This window comes from Mesoplodon mirus, assembly GCF_964341445.2.
Source record: "Mesoplodon mirus genome assembly, chromosome: 3".
Lineage (NCBI taxonomy): Eukaryota > Metazoa > Chordata > Mammalia > Artiodactyla > Ziphiidae > Mesoplodon > Mesoplodon mirus.
This window is the reverse complement of record NC_138978.1, coordinates 95,400,483-95,421,143: the sequence shown is the minus strand read 5'-3', so window position 1 is coordinate 95,421,143 and position 20,661 is coordinate 95,400,483. Positions and strand designations below refer to the sequence as shown.

Genomic DNA, 20,661 nt, shown 5'->3' with positions numbered 1-20,661 from the left:
CCCAGTTATTCAATATGCCCCAGCTGTTGAAAATAGATTCCACAGTTTGGACTGGATAATCTATTTTGTTCTATTTTCAAGACTCAGGAAACTGGCCCATCCTCACTAATCAAAACTAATGCAGATTCTTTCCCATTACATCAAGCATGAAAAGTAAAGGTTTATTAAAGATCCATGGGGCTTCCCTGGTGGCACAGTGGTTGAGAGTCCGCCTGCCGATGCAGGGGACACGGGTTCATGCCCCGGTCCAGGAGGATCCCACATGCCGCGCAGCGGCTGGGCCCGTGAGCCATGGCTGCTGAGCCTGCGCGTCCGGAGCCTGTGCTCCGCAACGGGAGAGGCCACAAGAGTGAGAGGCCCGCGTACCACAAAAAAAAAAAATATATATATATATCCATGGAGGTAGAAATGACCCCAAGGATCAACACTGAGAAGCAGAGAGTTAGCCATCATAAAGAAAAGTTGAGAATGAAAGTCTTAAGAGAGCATAAAATAAATTTTGTTTCTACATTTTTGATACTCAGGGAAAAAACATGGTAAAGAGAACTTTCCCGGTGAAGTACAAAGTTAATGCTAAATAAACTTTAACAAAAATCACAGTATCATATTTAAACTAACAAATATCTGGTTCAACACTTTATGTAAAGAGATACATTTTATAATTGCATCTAACATCTACCAGCACATGTTTACTTTGCTTTAGAAGAAAGAAGGTAGCCTAATGCCAAGTTCTAAGTAGTTGACCCCTCTGGGCCTTTGTTAAGAGACCTGCAAGTTCTGGCATGCCCAGGTGAGATTTCCCATTAAGACTCAGCCGCATTAACACTAGCTCAGCAACCGGGATATCACTAGGGGTCATCCCCAAAACACAACAAACCCATCCCTGAACACAAACAGTATGGGTTCATTTTAATGACAAATGTCATTCAAGGATTGTTAGGGGGATGTTTGTGGGTTCTCTGTTAAGGAAGGTTTTCTGGCGTCAAGTCTGTTTTAAGAGAAAATTCGTTATTCCTGTTCATATTAGATAAAATATCATTATTTGATAAGCCATCTATTTCTAAAACTCAGGAAACCACGCAAAAACATTTCCCCAAATGGAAGCTTATTATTCTAATCCCAAGAGATCTATTCTGTTCCACACAGGTGTGGATCAGGAAATGTATCCTAGAGTTTCAGAAAGCCAGTTCTGCCGGATGTTGATAGACGTGGGAGGGGGAGGGGGAGCGATTTCAGGCTGAAGTACTTGGGAAAATTCTGAGTTAAACAGGTTATTTTATTACTCAGAACCATTCAGAATCTTTAAAATGGGAATGTGCTCTGTAAAATCTCCAAGATAGAGAGTTCTAAACTTATTTGACTGTTGATTTTTTTTTTTTTTTGCCAGGGTAAACCTTATAGAGCAGTAGTGCACAACCTTGGCATCATATTGGAATCATGTAGGTAGTTTTTTAAAAATCCCAACACCAAGCCTTCACCCCAAGCCAATTATATCAGAATTTCTGGGAGCAGAACCTGGCATCAATATTTTTTAAAGCTTCCCAGACTTTTTTTGGCTGCGTAGGGTCTTTGTTGCTGTGTGTGGGCCTTCTCTCGTTGCAGAGAGCGGGGGCTACTCATCGTTGCAGTGTGCGGGCTTCTTATTGCGGTGGCTTCTCTTGTTGCGGAGCACGGGCTGTAGCCACGCGGGCTTCAGTAGCTGTGGCTCGCGGGCTCTAGAACACCGGCTCAGTAGTTGTGGTGCAGGGGCTTAGTTGCTCCACGGCATAGCGGGATCTTCCCAGACCAGGGATTGAACCTGTGTCCCCTGCACTGGCAGGTGGATTCTTAACCGCTGCGCCACCAGGCAAGTCCCCTTCCCAGACTTTTTAAAACCAAGTATGAGAACCAATGTAACTTTGGGAAACACTGACCTATAAGCCTCTTCTCCAAGCTAAAATAAAATAGCCACACAAAAATATGTTCCTGGACCTATCCAGGAAGAGACCCACCAAAAAAAAAAACCACACACTAAACTAAAAACTGGTGATGATAGGACATCCAACATTCAACCAGCTTTATTTCACTGGATATCAGCACAGCACCCTACCTCAACCTCACCTCTGCACCTAGTCATTATTTTTTAAGTCACGCTTTCTTTATTTGTCTTCAAAACTGGGCCCCTAGATGTTATTTATTGTCTGTATAGTTGTATTCCCCATTTAATTTTATATGTCCTAGAAAAATTGCATTTTAGCAGATTTATGAATCATTAATACCAAAAAAGTTACCAAGCTAATACATATGGACCAATAAAAAAAGAAGTAAGCGCAAAGTGAATTTAAAAGCACAAAAAAGATCTAAAAGCAGAGTTGTGCGATTTAGATGGGTCACCTTTTCAGTGTTCTGTGAGATTTAGAAAGTTTTCACAAACACTGTTTTATAAACACCCAAAAATGCAGATTTAAAAAACACTGCCATTGACTGCCAAGAAAATAATCTAAGAATTCCAATAAGGGTTGGTGGTCTCATGGGACTTTAGACAGGCTGCAATTAATATGACTTTGTAGAATGACTGGTCAACAGTATGGACTATCAATTTGGTAGTACACTGACTGACAGGAAGAGAACCTAAAAGGATTCATACTGGGCTTGCCAATTCAAACTCCGACTCTGGCCCCAGAACTGAAAAGCCCCTTGTTCCCTTGAAGGCCAACTGCCAAACAAGCCTACAGTAAAGATGGATGGACTTAAAGAATTAAAATAGGTGAAAAATACCCTCTTTCCCTAGTTTTGAGATAAAGTCACTGTTGATAAACACATTGGCTATCCTTAGTACAAGTGAAAAGTACATTTTTCGACAGAACTACTTTACCATTAAATGGAACACCCTAAAACTGACTTGCAGACAGTAACATCACAACAAATACTCCTTGAGTGTCACACCAAGCCAGAAATTCAAATGCCTCCAAAGTCTACTATACTTCATGTAATCAAGAATAGGCAGTAGGTACTTCCCTGGCGGCACAGTGGTTAAGAATCCACGTGCCAATGCAGGGGACACGAGTTCGATCCCTGGTCCAGGAAGATCCCACATGCCACGGAGCAACTAAGCCTGTGCACCACAACAACTGAGCCTGTGCTCTAGAGCCCACGAGCCACAACTGCTGAAGCCCGTGCGCCTAGAGCCTGTGCTCCGCAACAAGAGAAGCCACTCAATGAGAAGCCAGCTCACTGCCATGAAGACTAGCCCCCGCTCACCTCAACTAGAGAAAGCCCGCGGCCAGCAACAAAGACCCAACGCAGCCAAAAATAAAATACATTAATTAAAAACAAAAGAAAATGGAATAAAATGGGAAAAAATCTTTTAAAAAAAATAGGCAGTAAATGAGGGTGGGGGGGGAGGAATTGAGGGAAGGTGGTCAAAAGGTACAAACCTCCAGTTATAAGGTAAATAAGTACTGGGGATGTGCAACATGATGACTATAGTTAACACTGCTCTATGGGGCATTTGAATGTTGCTAAGGGAGTAGTAGATCCTAAAGGTTCTCATCATAAGAAAAAAAATTGTAACTATATGAGGTGATAAGTGTTAACTAAACTTACTGTGGTAATCATTTCACAATATATGAATGTCAAGTCATTGAGCTGTACACCTTAAATTTATACATTGTTGTATATCAACTATATCTCAATAAAACTGAAAGAAAAAAAAGAATAAGCAGTAAATCTACCCAAATCTTTTTTTTTAATTTGCTTCATCTTTAGTGAATTTTTAACTAGGTTAATAGAAAACTATTAATTTAACATTTTTAAGATAAATCCAAATAGAAAAACTCAATTAGGCAGTACTTGTGGTTATAGTAATATACTGCAAACATCATATTATATAGTATCCTACCTAACCTACCATTATAAAAAACAACCTATGCCATACAAATGAAAACTTACAGCACCTAAAGCCAGTACCTGGATTGTTATTCTCCATTTTCATCATAATGTGAAAGGCATTCATGATGCCTACCCCTAATAGTTCCTCCAATCTCCAGTTCCAGTGTTAAATCTCCTTCCTCCTGGAGCAGGTACCTAGTTGTCCTAATAATCTTTAGATCCATAAGTCTAACATAGTGACTGGCACAGAAAAAGCAATAAATTAATTAATTTATGTATTCCCTGGCACACAAATAAGGAAAGAGCCCAGTCCCAGCCCCTGAGAGAAGAGTCAGCCATATTTGGTAGAGTCAGCCATGCAAACAAATAATTACAATATAAGACATTTGTTTTAATGGTGTATGTAGCAAATGTAATGGGGCATGAACAAAATGTAATAGGAAATTATAGGCACAGAACATGCCAACCCTCTCTAGAAAAATGAGCAAAGGTGCTACGGAAGAGACTGCTCCAATAAATGTTTGTTAAATCAATAAATCTTGAAGAACAGTGTTATTTAAATTAAAACCTTAAAACACTTTTATTAGAAAGACTAAAACCCTATAGCACAAATGGTAACATAGGCATTTCAGTAAAGAGGGCATGTAAAGATACCAACCACACGTCAACAAGCCTTCAACACTGTCCTCATTTTTCTTAATTTTTAGACAATAAAACAATCACATTTAAATAGAAGTTCCTTTGAGGCTTCCTGTTTTATAAATAAAAGTATTAATGCAGAAGTGTGATAAAAAAAATCTAGACAATGAAAATAAAGATGTAATTTAACAATAAATGGGGTGGAAAACCTAGTGGATGATAGAATCCAGATTATCAAAGGAAGGCAAAGGCAATGATGACTGACTAGGACTAGTATGAAGGTCATTCTTGATAATACTGCATTAGCTTTAGTTGATCTGGGCAGTAGACTAAAATCAACTCACATCTTATCTCAGCATTAAGAAAAAAATTGTTTCTGTAGGAAAATTCCAGAAAACTAGTAGTATTCTATCAACTAAATTTTCCACTGAATTATAAGTGCACACTGTGTGGTATTTCCTGCTTCAAATGTATGATTTATGAAGAGTCTGGATTTAGAAATGCAACTTAATGTAAATACATTAAGTTGTACACCAACTCTTGGTGTCACATTATCAGAGAAATACAGCTTAGTTACATACAAGGTCAAACTTTTAGTTGGAAATAGGTGCTTAAACTAAGGGGAAAAAACGCCTGATGTCTGTGTTAAGTATTCTTTTTTTCAGGTAAACAAATAACTAAAACTCTCTATGTCTAACAACACTACAATATTCTCCAGAGTACTGTCTCAGTTTCTTTCTTCTAAAATACATTTGAGGCCATGTGACTTAAAAAGCTACAGTTAAAAAGATAGGAAATGACCTAAAATTCTACCTGTCAGAGACCAATTAAATGCATTCTTGTATATTATACAGCAGGACAGAATGAGGAAGGAAGCTCTCTATTTACTGATGTGAAAAGATATATCCAAGATGAGTTAAGTGAAAAAAAATCAAGATGCAGAATAGTACATACAGTATGTTACATTTTGTGATAAAATGGGGAAAATAAGACTGTACATCTTTATTTGCTTATATATGCATAAAGAAACTCTAGAAGGATATAGAATAAACGAATACCAGAAGTTATTTGGAAAGGACTGGACAGATAAGAATCAAGGGTGGGAGAGAGAGTTTTCACTATAAACTATATATATTTTAAAATATTTGAACCATGTTAATGTATTTATATTTTCAAATATTTAAATAAAAACAGTTTGAAAAATAAGCTACAGTTATAACAATTATGATTTATTCTATGTTAAGTAGTAATAATTTTTTATATCTTTTCTTCCATTCCAATCTTATCAATTATTCAAAGATTCTAGCTCTCAGGAAACAAATTAATTACCTATCACATATAAGCTAAAATATAATTATGATTAAAGGAAGAATTCATTCTTTCCTTCTCCTTCTCCAGTATCTTCACCTAAATTCACAATTAAGGTTAGCAAGGCTCATCTGGCTTGTGAAACAAATACATCTCCCATGACTTCTGAGTGGATACTATCACAAGCATAAAAATTAATATATATTTTCCACTTAAAATGTCTGAATAGCCACAATGTCCACTGGGCCTATTGACTGGAATTACAATTTTACAAATGTTACAGTGTTATAATTCCCAGGTGCATGTGTTGTTTTCAAAATAACAACAAAAAATTGTAAACATTTTTCTGATTTAAAAAACAGATTTAATGAGGCCTCACTGTCTCAAGGAAAATTACGCCTATGATCCCTTCACAGTTGCTGGCCCCTCTCTCACCACGGATCCTATGGCTCCTACCACAGAGGATGTTGGAAGTTGCCTCAGACACAATCCCTTCCAGGGCTTTCCAGTAGGGTACACAGATGCCTAACTTTTCCTCCTCTACCTGCGAAACCTTTTAAAAGTTTAGTTTAAATGAGTCTGATACTTTCTCGTATTTCTGTCAGAATCTTTTCTTCTATTTTTACAAAACCCAACATTTTAACAATTAATTACGTGCCTATAGAGCTACCTGCCCCTACTAGAATGTGTGATCATTAGAAATACTTCCTATTCATATTTATATCCTTGTGGATAATCCTTATTTCTTATTAATAATAGTAATAGTACTAACAACAACAATAAAAACAAAAACCAGGTACTGCACCAGGCACGGTGATATATGCATTACCTCATTTAATCCTCAGGATAGCTCTGAAGCCATTGTACAGAAAAGGAAGCTGAAGCTCAGAGAGGATAAGTAATTTGCCCAAGTTACATATACTTACTTATTACATATAGAAAAGAGCAGAATGAACCTTCGAACCCAGGCAGTGTCTCTGCCTCCAAATCATGCACTCTTAACCACTTTGCTTAGAATTTAGGAAGTGCTTAATATTATCATTTTTACTGCAATGAACCAAAAGTCTGTGTCCCCCCAAAAGTCATATGTTGAAAGCCTAATCCCCAATGGGATGGTATTAGGAGGTGGGACCTTGGGAAGTCGTTAGGTCATGAGGGTAGAGCCCTCATGAATGGGATCAGTGCCCTTATAAGAGGTACCCCAGAGAGTTTTTCTGCCCTCTTTCCACTATGTGAGGACACAGTGAGAAGTAAGCAGTCTACAGCCCTGAAGAGAGCCCTCACCAGAACTTGACCATGCTGGCACCTGATCAGCCTGCAGAACTGTGAGAAACAAATTTCTGTTGTTTACAACCCACCCAGTCTATGGTACTTTGTTACAACAGCCCAAATTAACTAAAACAATTACCTTTTTCTAAAAAATAGAATTGTACAAAGAGCTTTCAAATTATAGAAGCCATTAGAAGTGGGAGGAAAAAAAAGCTTTGTCCTCACCATTAAAACTCTCTTCTACATAATCTGTAACCTTTTATCTGTCCTTCAATGGCTAATTAGCTCATCCTCTAGGTTGCTTGAAGATATTTTCCTCTCACTGTCCCAATTTCAGTACTTTACCCCTTGCTTTCACTGAGAAGATCAAGCATACTAGCTGTTGTTGTCCCTATTCCTCCTCCTCACCTGACATCCACCCTGTGCCTAATAACTCTCCCTCTTGTGGTCTGAGAAACAGACGGGGGAATCCTTTGGATCTTAGGGGATTTAGTCTTAATTTATTCATTAAAATAAATATTTACAAAAAGCACTTTTAAGTGTCAGGCACTGGGACCTGCCCTCTCTGAGTTTACAGGAGAGTAATGAAGACAAAGAGGCCTCCTCCATCTTTCCTGTTCCTTTCTTTCATTATTGTTGGTAATTTTGAACTAGTAACAATAATAAGCAATCCATGTGCTTGTAGATTTGGACACACAAATAAACAAAAAGGCAAAAACATTAGAATCATTCACAATTCTATCAGAGATGACTCTTGTGGAAGTTCTTCTGAAGTAGAAGTAGTACGTTTCCTTCTACTCTTTAAATAAGCTCAAGTTTACAAGAAATTTTTAAAATATCTTCTTCAGGTGACACTTACAAAACATTCTTTTCCAGCACTGTAACGAGAGACAGGCTTCCTGAGGATGGAAGCTAGATTTGTCTGCTAAACAGGTGATTAGGGTCCCCACTAAATATGTACTTCTGGGCAGGTGCTTTGAGGCTCTTATTCTATATTCCCAGCCCCTGACATTTGGTCAGAGCTCAATCAATGCTCACAAAATGAAAGAATGAATGGATGAATCAGTGATGTAGATTATTGAAATCTAACAAATCTTGACATGGTTATTAGGTCATAAATCAGGCACTGTTTGTGCTTAAACTGTCAAGGTATAGAAAGAATTCAAGGAAAAAAATAATTCCTAAAAAGGGAAAGCTATTTTATTCTTACTAGACGGGGGAGGGGGTCTCTACAAAAACAAAATAATAAAAACTACTGTCTCATTTCATTCCATGTAATATCATGGTCACACTCTTCATACAATTAAAAAACACAATTCTCCAATTCTAAAGTAGCGAGCTGTCCAGCAAAGTTGCCATAGCTCAAGTCTCACAAGCAGTTATACCTGAATGGAAGATAGGGGGGATTTGAGCCAGATAGGAGTGCTCTGTAGGCTTCTTCTGGTGTCTTCTTTAAATAGATTACCTAAGACAAATAAATAGCAACATTTAGAACACCACCAAAGAATGACACAAAACTAACTTAATTACTCACCAAATTTGCATTTCCCTTCTTCCACTTTGAAAGTGACAACTGTCATGGTGATAATGTTGATCTTTAGACAGCAAGCAAGCTGCCAAAATTTCCTTTTCAGCTTGAAGCAGAACAACAGCCTTTGTCTTAAGGATGAGTAAGAGCTTAAAGACACAGGGCAAATCCATAAAGGGGCCATCCAGGGCTGTTTACAAGGCACATTGAACAGATACAATGGCAAGGTTTTCCCTTTTGGGAGCAGAATAATTGTACCTCCATTATTGAACTGTGTGTTCAACAAAGACCAATACAGACTTCCCTGTCCTTTGTAGAAGATCTGCTGCGAGGTAATTTAGTTCCTGGTGAATTCTGAAAGACATCTCAGGGCACAATACCCTTGGGAGATCTACAGAGTTCTCTGTCTCTGAGGAAAGCGCATGTTGCTCTCTAAACAATCAATAAAATCACAATGAAATGGGGGGAAATGCATGCAGGTAAGAGCACTGGAAAACATATTGGCTTGGCTCTTGATGTCAAGGATACTTAAATCCCTCCAGTCCAGCATGATAAACTGATCTTAAATAAAGAAACAAACAAAAAAGAGCTCTTAAAACCAGTAAACAACTTCCATTTAATCAACTTATTGACTATATACTAAGTGCTAGGCACTTTATCAGGTACTGGCACCTCTCTTAATAGAATTTACATTTGTGGGGCAAAACAAAATAATTAACAAAAATAAATACAGTCTGAGATAAGTGCTGAAAAGGAAATAAGCAGAGTATTGGAAAGAAAGTACCATGTCAATACCTTGACATGGTCAGGGAGGGGTCTCTTGGAGATATTCAGGAGGAGAGCCATGGGAACAGCTAAGGGAAAGGAGGAACAACAAGGGCCAGGGTCCTTGAGGCGGGAAAAGCTTGGTGAGTTGGACAGAGGAGGTGAGTGTGGCTAGAGCAGTGGGGGAAGGGAAAGCCAGGTAGTGTTCAGATTGTGAAGAGCACTGCAAACCATGAGGAGAGGTTGGTTTTATTCTAAGAGAAATTTAATATTTTAATTCTCAGACAGGAGCACTGATCATTTTCCTCTGTAGTTTGAATCAACTTTCATCCCTAAAATCCTCTCTACCTAGAAAGAATGACATTATTTCCTTAATATGTTCCAACATCAAAACCCTATGCATTAGTACATATAGTAATATTACATATAATTTTATATATTTATATAAATAAATACATATAATAATGTATATGTATCTATACATATATGCATATATATATTTATAAGCTTGTAAAGACAAGAGAGAAATAATTTTTGAAATGGTTGACTAGGCACTGTAGACTAAAATGGTTTTCCATAAATATCAGTTATTCCTATGGATATACAGATATCAAAAAAAAAAAAAAGAAACCCTATGCATTTCAACAAGAATGACAGAGTCCCAGTTCTTAAAAAGTAGGGTTTTCTTCTCTACTTACAAAGTTTCTTTGAGCTTTAAGCTGTTCCACTAGCAATATATTACATGTACTTAATTATTAACAATTTCAGGACTAGAAAACACTTCAATTCTCTAAAGAAAGAAAGCTAAAATAAATACATAAAAAGATACTTCTAACTTTATTAAGAAAGCTCCATATTCCTGTGACAAGTAAACAAGAAGGTCTGATAAAGCACACACCAAGCAAAGCAAATTGAATATGAAACAAAAACAGCACAGAAAATGAAACCACAGTAAAACAATGATCGAGACATGAGACACAGATTCCACCAACGGAGAACCACATCTCAAGCTGCAGCTCAAATAATTATAAAAATTCACGTAAACCAACCCTAGCTTTAAAGACCATTTTCAGTAACCAATATTAAAACAGGACTTTGTTGTTCCCTAACAAGTAGGTTATATAATATACTCAACAGAGTTGGTTATGATGCAGTGATTTTCCAAACCTAAAGATGCAGCAGTATTTGCAAGCTGACTATGCCTGCTAAAAGGGAAAGCTGCTTGTAGAAAGCTCCTGTGTTTGGATTAGATAATTAAAGCTTATACAACCACCTTTGAAAAGCAAAAATACATTTCCCTCTTCAGGAGCAATTACATTAATTCTCTTTAATTCTAAGGCAATCATTCTACAGGAGGGACACAATAGGCCACATGAAAGACCTCTTTAGACCGGATACCCCACTGAGTTTTGCTACTCATCTTACCTGCATGACTTAGCACACGTGACCCATGTTCTCACACTGTAAGATGAGAGTCTTTGTTTTTATTTTTATCCCAATGCTAAATTATTAATAAGTGCAAAGTGAAACCCAACAGAGGCCATCTAAATTCCAGGAGGATCCCAGGGGCAGGTAAATACAATGTTCTTTTACAACCTGATGATAGGTACTTGGGAGGGTGGTGAAATGTTCTAATAAAGGAGTGTATTACTGAATGCATGCACATTGGGGTCATTAAAATACCAAATTCCATTTCTCCAGGAGAAAAAGTGTCATGGATTCTTATGCCAGGTCTTCTTAGATATGTTTCCTATTAAAAAGAGACAGAGAGACAGACTAGGCCAGATCAGAGGTTGGAAATAAAACAACATTAAGCCTTTGCTGTTGAGGAACCTAAAGCTCAGAGAGGTAAGGAACTTCCCACTCAGAAAGGTAAGGAACTTCCCAAACTCGCATTGCTGCTCTGTGATGCAGTTAGAATTCGAACACAGATCTGACTCCAAAGCCCACAGTAATTCCATACATCATATCTGCTTAAAAATATAGATGCAGGTAATGGAAGCAGAATCTGGAACAACAACAACAAAAAGATTCCTACTCTTCCAATTTCTAAATGCCATTACACTTGACTTTTAAAATTAGGTGACTTCAGGGCATCCCTGGTGGCACAGTGGTTAAGAATCCACCTGCTAATGCAGGGGACATGGGTTCTATCCCTGGTCTGGGAAGATCCCACGTGCCACAGAGCAACTAAGCCTGTGTGCCACAACTACTGAGCCTGCGCTTTAGAGCCACAACTACTGAGCTGCGTGCCACAACTACCGAAGCCCACGCACCTAGAGCCCATGCTCCGCAACAAAAGAAGCCATTGCAATGAGCAATGAAGAGTAGTCCCCGCTCGCCACAACTAGAGAAAGCCTGTGCACAGCAACGAAGACCAACACAGCCAAAAATTTTTAAAAATAAATTTATAAAAAAAAAAATAGGTGACTTCAGGGGAATTCCCTGGTAGTCCATGGGTTCCCTGTGGCCTGTGTTCAATCCCTGGTCAGGGAACTAAGATCCCACAAACCACATGGCACGGTCAAAAATATAAATAAATAAAATAAAATTAGGTGACTTCAAACTATTAACAGTAGCTGTGCCTAAGGAATAGGGCTGGGGGAATATTAGTGGAAGAAGAAGGAATTTCTACTTATATTTTCTACTATCTCCACATTTCTTATATTTTGTAGTAAGGTGTATTAATTTGTTTTTTAAATGTGGAGTAACTAAATCAGTTATGAAATTTTAAATGTGTACTATTTCTAAAAATAAAATCTATATTTAACTGTTACTCAAAGATTTGTTCCCAGATATTCTAATATTTCTAAAAATACTTTCTGGATAAAATTAACTTCAAAGCATCTTCTAAATATCCTGATTTTCCTTTTCTGCTTCTCAGGGAGAAAATAATATGCTGTCTACTCTTCTCACTAAATATTAGCATATATGAACCCAAACCAGAAGATTCTTCCCCAACTTTTGATTGATAAAATTTAACAAAAGCCCTTTGCATAGAGCTTGGTTTGCCATGCCAATTTATCCTTGAAATTCGTGGGTATATGTATGACTTTTATAAAATTGCCCTACTCTTTGCCAGGAAGTCCTATAAACCTTCTCAATAGAACAGCATTTGACATATATGTTCTTACTTTTAACTAAGTAAGAGTCAACCAATTAAAATGACTATGAGGTTTTTATTTAACAATTAATTAAAGTTACAGTACTACAAGCTAGTATAACATATTATTTAAAAATAAGTCAATGTTTCCCAAACTTCAATTAATCATGCATCAACTTTCTCAACTTCTGCCACCACATGTAGCACCATGTATTACCATTTCTCTTTAAAGACATACCCTTTTAACTTAAATCAATGTATTCTAAAGTGGTTTATATCATTGCTATAAATGGAAAACCAGTATCACTTGCCACAGACTCTACACATAAATGAATTTTAAAATACATAACTCTTAAAACTCTAAACTGTTTGTGAAGATTAATCGCACATACAAGTGTGGGTTCATATCTGGGCTCTCTATTCTATTCTGTTGATCTATGTGTCTGTTTTTGTGCCAGTACCATACTGCTTTGATGACTGTAGCTTTGTAGTATAGTTTGAAATCAGGGAGCATGATACCTCTAGCTCTTCTTTCTCAAGATTATTTTGGTTATTCGAAGTCTTTGTGTTTCCATACACAGTTAAGCATTATTTGTTCTAGTTCTGTGAAAAATGCCATTGGGCAATTAATCTACAACAAAGGAGGTAAGACTATACAATGTGGGAAAGACAGCCTCTTCAATAAATGGTGTTGGAAAAATTGGACAGCTACATGCATAAGTATGCACAAAAATAAATTCAAAATGGATTAAAGACTTAAATATAAGACTTGAAACCATAAAACTTCTGGAAGAAAACATAGGCAGTACTCTGACAACAATCTCAATAATATTTTTCTGGATATGTCTCTTCAGGCAAGGGAAACAAAAGCAAAACTAAAGGGGACTATATCAAACTAAGAAGCTTTGCACAGTGAAGGAAACTATCAGAAGAACAAAAAGAACACCTACTGAACGGGAGAAGATATTTGTAAATGATATATCTGATGAGGGGTTAATATCCAAAATATACAAAGAACTCATACAACTCAACATCAAAAAAATAAACAATCCAATTAAAAAATGGGCAGAGGATCTGAATAGACTCTTTTCCAAAGAAGACATACAGATGACCAACAACCACATGAAAAGATGCCCAACATCACTAACCAACAGGGAAATGCAAATCAAAACCCCAATGAGATATCACCTCACACCTGTCAGAATGGCTATTATCAAAAAAGACAACAAACAGCAAATGAAGAAAACAAAACCCTTCTGCACTGCACTGGGAATGTAAATTGGTACAGCTGCTATGGAAAACAGTAGGGAGACTCCTCAAAAAATTAAAAATAAAACTACCATAGGATCCAGAAATTCCACCCCTGGGTATTTATTCAAAGAAAACAAAAACACTAATTTGAAAAGATATATGCCCCCCTATATTTGTTGCAGCATTATTTATAAAAATAGCCAAGATATGCAAGCAACCCAAGTGCCCATCAATAGATGAATAGATAAAGAAGATGTAATACACAATGGAATATTACTGAGCCATAAAAAAGAATGAAATCTTGCCATTTGCAACAACATGGATGGACCTAGAGAGTATTATGCTAAGTGAAATAGACAGAGAAAGACAAATACTGTATGATTTTACTTATATGTGAAATCTAAAAAACAAAACAAATGAACAAACATAAAACAGAGTAGGTGCCAGAGGTGAGGGAGGTGAGGGGAGGAAAGAAATAGGTAAGGGAGATGAAGAGGTACAAACTTCCAGATGCAAAATAAATAAGTCATGGGTATGAAATGCACCATGTGGGGAATATAGTCAATACCTATACAGTATCTTTGAATGGTGTCATATCACAACTAGACTATTACTATGTTGATAATTTTGAAATGTACAGAAATACCAAATCACTATGTTGTGTAACAGGAACTAACGTAGTATTGTAGGTATTATAACTCAAAAACAAACAAACTCATAGAAAGAGAGATTAAGTTTGTGGTTACCAGATGTAGGGGCTCACAGGAGGGGGAATTGGATGAAGGTGGTCAAAAGGTACAAACTTCCAGTTATAAGATAAATAAGTACCAGGGATGTAATGTACAACATGATAAATATAATTAGCACTGTTGTATGTTATATATGAAAGTTGTTAAGAGTGTAACTCCTAAGAATTCTCATCATAAAAAAATTCTGTTTTGGGCTTCCCTGGTGGCACGGTGGTTGAGAGTCCGCCTGCCGATGCAGGGGACACGGGTTCGTGCCCCGGTCCAGGAAGATCCCACATGCCACGGAGCGGCTAGGCCCGTGAGCCATGGCCACTGAGCCTGTGCGTCCGGAGCCTGTGCTCCGCAAGGGAGAGGCCACAACAGTGAGAGGCCCACGAACCGCAAAAAAAAAAAAAAAAAAAAAAAAAAAATTCTGTTTCTTTAACTTTGTATCTATATGAGATGATGAATGTTCACTAAATTTATAGTGATAATATTTCATGATGTACGTGACTCAAATCATTATGTTACACACCTTAAACTTATACAATGCTGTATGTCAATAGTTAAACTTATACAAAGCTGTATGTCAATTGTATCTCAATAAATGTGGAAGAAAAAAGTAAAATAAAATAAAATAAAATAAAATGTTTGTGCACACCACACACTGAGAAACAATGTAACAAATATAAAGTTTGGACCAATTTTACAGAACAGCAGACCAACCTGGTAAATTAAAATCCTCTTAGAATTAATCTGCAAATATTTCTAAATCACTTCTTTAAACTAAATCCTATGGTCATTAAATTCTTAAAGCCTGTCAAAAAATAATATATGTGTATTTCAGAAGCAGTTTGAAATTTACAACTATATTTCTCTACTCAGATAATTTAATCTCTCTGATACACAAGGGATGATTCTTTAAACAACACATGGTTTAATATAGAAGTCTAAACCAGACTCTGAGTCATGAATTTGCTAATGGTCTTTCCCTGGGGACATTTGCCTCAGATCTTACTATGTTTTTAGCTTTGTTTTTAGGTGTTATTATTTCCCACAAAAAGCCTGATGGCAAAGCCATCACACACCCGTAATATATTTAAAAATGAAGCCTGAGCCCCTATGTCAATTATATTTATATTTTGTGATCTGGAAAGTAAAAATACTCTTGAAGATTCTATTTGGCCATCTGAGAGAGTATTCTTCAATTTTGGCTTTTGATTTCCTGTTATTTAATATTTTACTTGTTTATGAAAGAGGTAACAAATGCTGAGAACAGCCTTTCCCAGTCAGGTACTGCCATAGGAACACTGACATGATAGCTATGAAATCAGCATTACCAACCACTTCTGAGTCAATTAAATTTCTTCAAAATAGAAGTTTCCAGAAAACAGTTGTTATAACTTGAAAATAGTCTAGAAGCACTAAAATTTGCTGAATATAGAAGAATCTATACCAAACATTTATCAAAAAAGGAGAGACTTTCTTTAAAGGTTTCAGAAAACTAGCCTTAGCATACACAGAGTACTAAATGTAGACATTACAAAGATGTCCCTAAGACATTTGCTCTGGGTTCTAGCCCACTAATTAGCAGTCATCTTTGGACCCCTTTCTCCAGCCCCCATATAACTTAAAATTATCACACTTGTCAGACAGCAATTGAGGATAGGGATGGGCAGAGGTTTAAAGAAAAGAAAATGTTCTTTCCCTGGTGAAGCTAACCAATCTAGAATACTCGCTCGGTTTGAAACCACTGTTCCCTAATTGGCTTCTCCCATCATCCCCCTTTCCTATCAGGTTCCTCCCCATCACCCAGACAAAATCTCGCAAGTCATCTTTAACTCTGGCCTCTCTGCTTCACTCTATCTACCCTCATCAAGTCGATATACAGACTGATTCTTTCTCCACAGTCTCTTTCAGTTATGGCGTGGAACCAGGTTTGGGGGACTGAAACATACCATTTAGAGAAAGAAGCAAAGGATACAAATAGCTTTTCAAATTTTACAAAACCACCACTAGGATTCTGAGCATGTGAGGGGCCCTGAATTTTTAAGTGTCATTAGTTCTCCAGCAGATATGCACTTGACCTTTTTTTTCATGACTATCATCATCACCTTTTTTCAAGCCCTATCACCACATGCTAAGACTCACACCATTTCTCTCAGCCTCCATTTCCTGCCCACTCCAGGAATTCTAGAGCAGGGCTCTGAGAGACTCAATCCTGCTCAAAAAGCCCAGCCAGATTGTCAACTCTTCACCAAGATAAGGTCCTAATCCACCTTTCCATGTGAATTTGTCATTGTTTCTTGAAAGAACTTCATCCACTAGCCTGGACTCCTCACCATTCCCTAATCATAGGTGACACTTTCTAGCACCTGAGGTTTCTTGGAATCCTCTCCACACCCTCTCTGCCTATCAAAATTCTTCCTGTTTCATTTGAGACCTAACTCAAATACCACCTCCACGATGTCTTTCTTCTTTAGTTCAGAAACCCTTCCCCTTACCTTTAGGCTTGACCATAAGAGTGATAGTGACCATGGTAATGATGATAATAATAAAAACAAAAAGTTACATAGTATATACCATGTGCCAGGCACTATTCTAAGCACTTTACATAATTTGGCTCATTAATCCTCATAATCACAACTTCCATTTTACGTGTGAAATGCAGAGAACCCCGTTGTCTCAAGGCCACAAAGCTAGGGTGCAGTGGAGTCAGGCAGTCTAGCTCCCACAGGCCCTCCAGTCCACTTCCTGTTGGGCCCCTCACAACTCTGTTGCAATTATTTTCCTTTATGCTAAAGTAGGAAGCTCCTTAAGTGCAGAAACCAAGTGCTCCATACTTCTATAAGCCTTACAAAGCCTCGTTTGCAGATGCTCAGTAAATATGTATATGTTTAGTGAATGACTACATTAACCTGGTAAGATACAACGAGTGCACCTGCCCTACAGGGTTAATTCAGCTCAGTTAATAATTAGTGAATGAGATTTTTGAAATGTGTCACTACAATGTTAGTGGTAATGCCCAGAGGACCTAGTGAAATTAACTTTCTGATCCCAGTTATATGAAAGCATCAAACTACGTACTTAGAGACAATACTTCAGTGGTGTGCTAAAAGAGAAAGTAAGAAAGAAACTGATTTCAAACAGAGGGGCACAAGATCAAATGATCTGTATAAGCTTACAGAAAGAATTTCGAGAGCCAAGGCAGGCTACCCCACCCAGACATTCACTCTCCCACTTGCCCGTGTCTGTTCTGAAGCAACACTCGGCCGCTCCCAAAACGTGACAAAAGGCAGGAAGCAAGAAGTGGAACAGAACACAGTCACCAAAGACCAGCATGTATTTACTTAATGCTTATAATCTGCATAGGAACCTGCACACATACAAGGACACAAGGGAAAGTCTGCAACGTCATTATGGTACTTAAAGCTATTGAGAGCAAGGGCTCTAAAGGGCGCTGGGGAATGGTCCACAAAGGGACCAGACTCCACCTGAGTCTTCCTTGCATCATGGTAGCATTTAGATGGCCTCCTGCTCCTCTTCACTGGCACCATAGCTCTAAGTCACTTTGGCAGGGCAGCCTTCTTTGGCAACTCGATGAGATCAGGCCCCTGCCTTATGTTCTCAAAGCTCCCTGCCCTTCTCCTTCAAACTCTTACCCTTGTTTGTCATCACACGTTTCTGTGGTTATTTTAGTCTATCTCCCTGGCTAGGCTTGTAACTCCGAGAGCAGGATTTCTATCTCTTCTGTATCTACAAGACTCACCACTGTGCCTGGCACACAGCACACACTCAAAAAATGTTTGACAACTGCAGGAAAAAACAGTGGAGAGAAAGAGAGCATTCTATGTGAGAACAAGCATGACACGGTCACAGAATACTGTTCACCTATCTAGAGAGTAGGTGACGCTGTGTAGTGATTAGGCACCCCAAGTCCACAGCCAAACAGCCATGCTCTTCACTTATGAGCTGTATTACTGTGCTTCCAATTTCTTACCTATGAAGTGGGGATAATACTGTAATTGCCTCATTAGGCTGCTTGTTGGGAAGATTAAGTGAATTAATAATGTATGTAAAGTGCTCAGAATTGTACCTGACACATGGCTCTTCTAAAGCAAGGGACCACAGGAAAAAGATAAACTTTGATCCCAAAATATTTTTTTCTTCTCCTTTCACCACCTGTATCCATGTGAATCAGGATCCACAACTGCTATTACTTCTGACACCTCAGCCCTAAAGCCTGCCTATACATATAAACATCAAAACATGAGGATGTAAACATCCCTCATGATTGCTATATACCAAAGGTGCAACATACAGACCATCATTTAGTTCAACCCTCTCATTTTAACATACAGATATCAATCCTACTCTCAGTTTTTCCTGTTCAAAGTGTCTCCTGAGTCTCCTGGTGCCTTAGTATCAACAACCACAAAATAAATGCACTGGTTCCTGTTTTATCAACCCATTGTCAAAATATCAGAAGATCGCTGATGTGGCCCACATCTCTCTCTAACAAAGTAACCAGAAGAGAGTTGATGTTGTACTCATTTTTCCTTATGTGAACTTCTCACGAACTAGAGAATAAGATTACCAGGTTGGGTTTGTTTTTAGGAGAGGAGAGCAATTACCAGTTATCTACAAAACATAAACCACAGAAGTCCATGGAATGAACATCTATAAAAACACATGATGAGGTGAGAAACTCTGCAAAGGGCTAAAACAAAGCTTTTAAAGTCTCTTCCTTGCCTCCCAAGACTTGGTTCTCAGACTTCTTAAGTGTCAGGGCACTTAATTTATAAACTGCTTTTTCCTGAAGACAGCATTAAGTCTTAACTGTCATACACAAGCACAAATAAAATGCTTAATTTTTTATTTTTAGCAACATTTTTCTTCTTTATCATTTCCTCCCATTATAACCAGAGACTAAGAAAACAATATCTGCATTCAACTTTAAAATAAAATTTTAAAATAGGAAAAAGGCAAACATTTCCCAAACGCACAGCTGATTCTACTTTTGTTCTAACTGCTTACAGAAATAAAAATATTCAGTGTTAAACAATCACAAATTAGATAGGTAAGACTAATTACAAACCAGAAATGCAACTGTATAGTTAAAACAACTTGCATTATTTAGTCTATTTTAAGTTTATTCTACTGGTCTAATTAAAACAGAACAAGAATGAATGCATCTTGAGTCTTTAAACACATTGTTAAACAAAGTCATTCTTCCTGTTCTTCAAGTTTTGAGTCTATTATAAACCACAGATTACAAGGCCTGCAGAGTGTTAGACAATGCATCTGCTTAAAAAATACGGAGGAAACACTAATTATAGAAGAAAGGCAGAACCTCAGGTTAGGTCTCTATCTCCATCACTTATTTCTGCCCCAAAAATACTTAAAAATCATCTGGCATCCTCTTCAGAACAAGGTCTAGAAATGACTGTGCTTTTTGGTTAAGGTGATGTCTGCTCTGTAATACTCTCATGTGTTGTCGCTTCACATTTGAATTTGAATTTGAATTTGGGATTTGATATTCAGTGAGTAGGCAGCGGACTTTATTTTTGTGAGAATTAGTTAAAAATAGAAATCCTCTCTCCATCACTCTCATGGGTGTAATTACAGTGAAAACACTGGGAGCTCTTTGATGGGTAATTTAGGAAAATTGCAGACAACATCAGCCATGTGTATCTTTCCATCTAATCTGACGGGAAACAGAACTTTCATAATCAGCCTGAAGAGATTTCCTTCCAGAACTGACAGCTATAGCCACGACAAATATACATCTCTTGCTAGTAGTGTCTCACTACCACAGCCTTCTCCTGCCTGAGGAGAGTTCATGTCCCAAAACAGATATTGCTGAGCTGGTTGTATCTCATTGAACTAGTCCAGCCCCTTGTTAAGCAAACCAAGGAAACACTAAGCCAATATTCTCAGCACACAGAAGTCTAAAGGGACACCTTTAAAGGGGAAAAGGAGAAAATATTTGGTCCCAAGAAAACCTGAGTCCCTAGTCTCACATAAGCTGAGTACAGGGCTGTTATGTTATAACACACAGATAAACATAACCTTGTATATCATCTATCATTCATCATCAGAAGGCAGTCTCTGCATAAAGCACAAAAATAGACTCACTCCAGAATACCACTTTAATAATACATACTCTCAAACGAAATGGTTTCATATTAAAAACTCCT

At 37.6% G+C, this 20,661-nt stretch overlaps 1 protein-coding gene across 6 annotated transcripts in view; it reads right to left on the bottom strand.

Annotated features, from left to right (window-relative positions):
- CDC14A (cell division cycle 14A) overlaps positions 1 to 20,661 on the bottom strand; it is a 172,881-nt gene that overhangs the window by 103,490 nt on the left and 48,730 nt on the right. For all 6 annotated transcript variants that reach the window (XM_082614086.1, XM_082614089.1, XM_082614085.1 and 3 more), the window contains one exon: positions 8,472 to 8,551. In XM_082614086.1, coding sequence (XP_082470212.1) covers positions 8,472 to 8,551 — 80 coding nt within the window. The remainder of the gene's footprint in view (positions 1 to 8,471; positions 8,552 to 20,661) is intronic.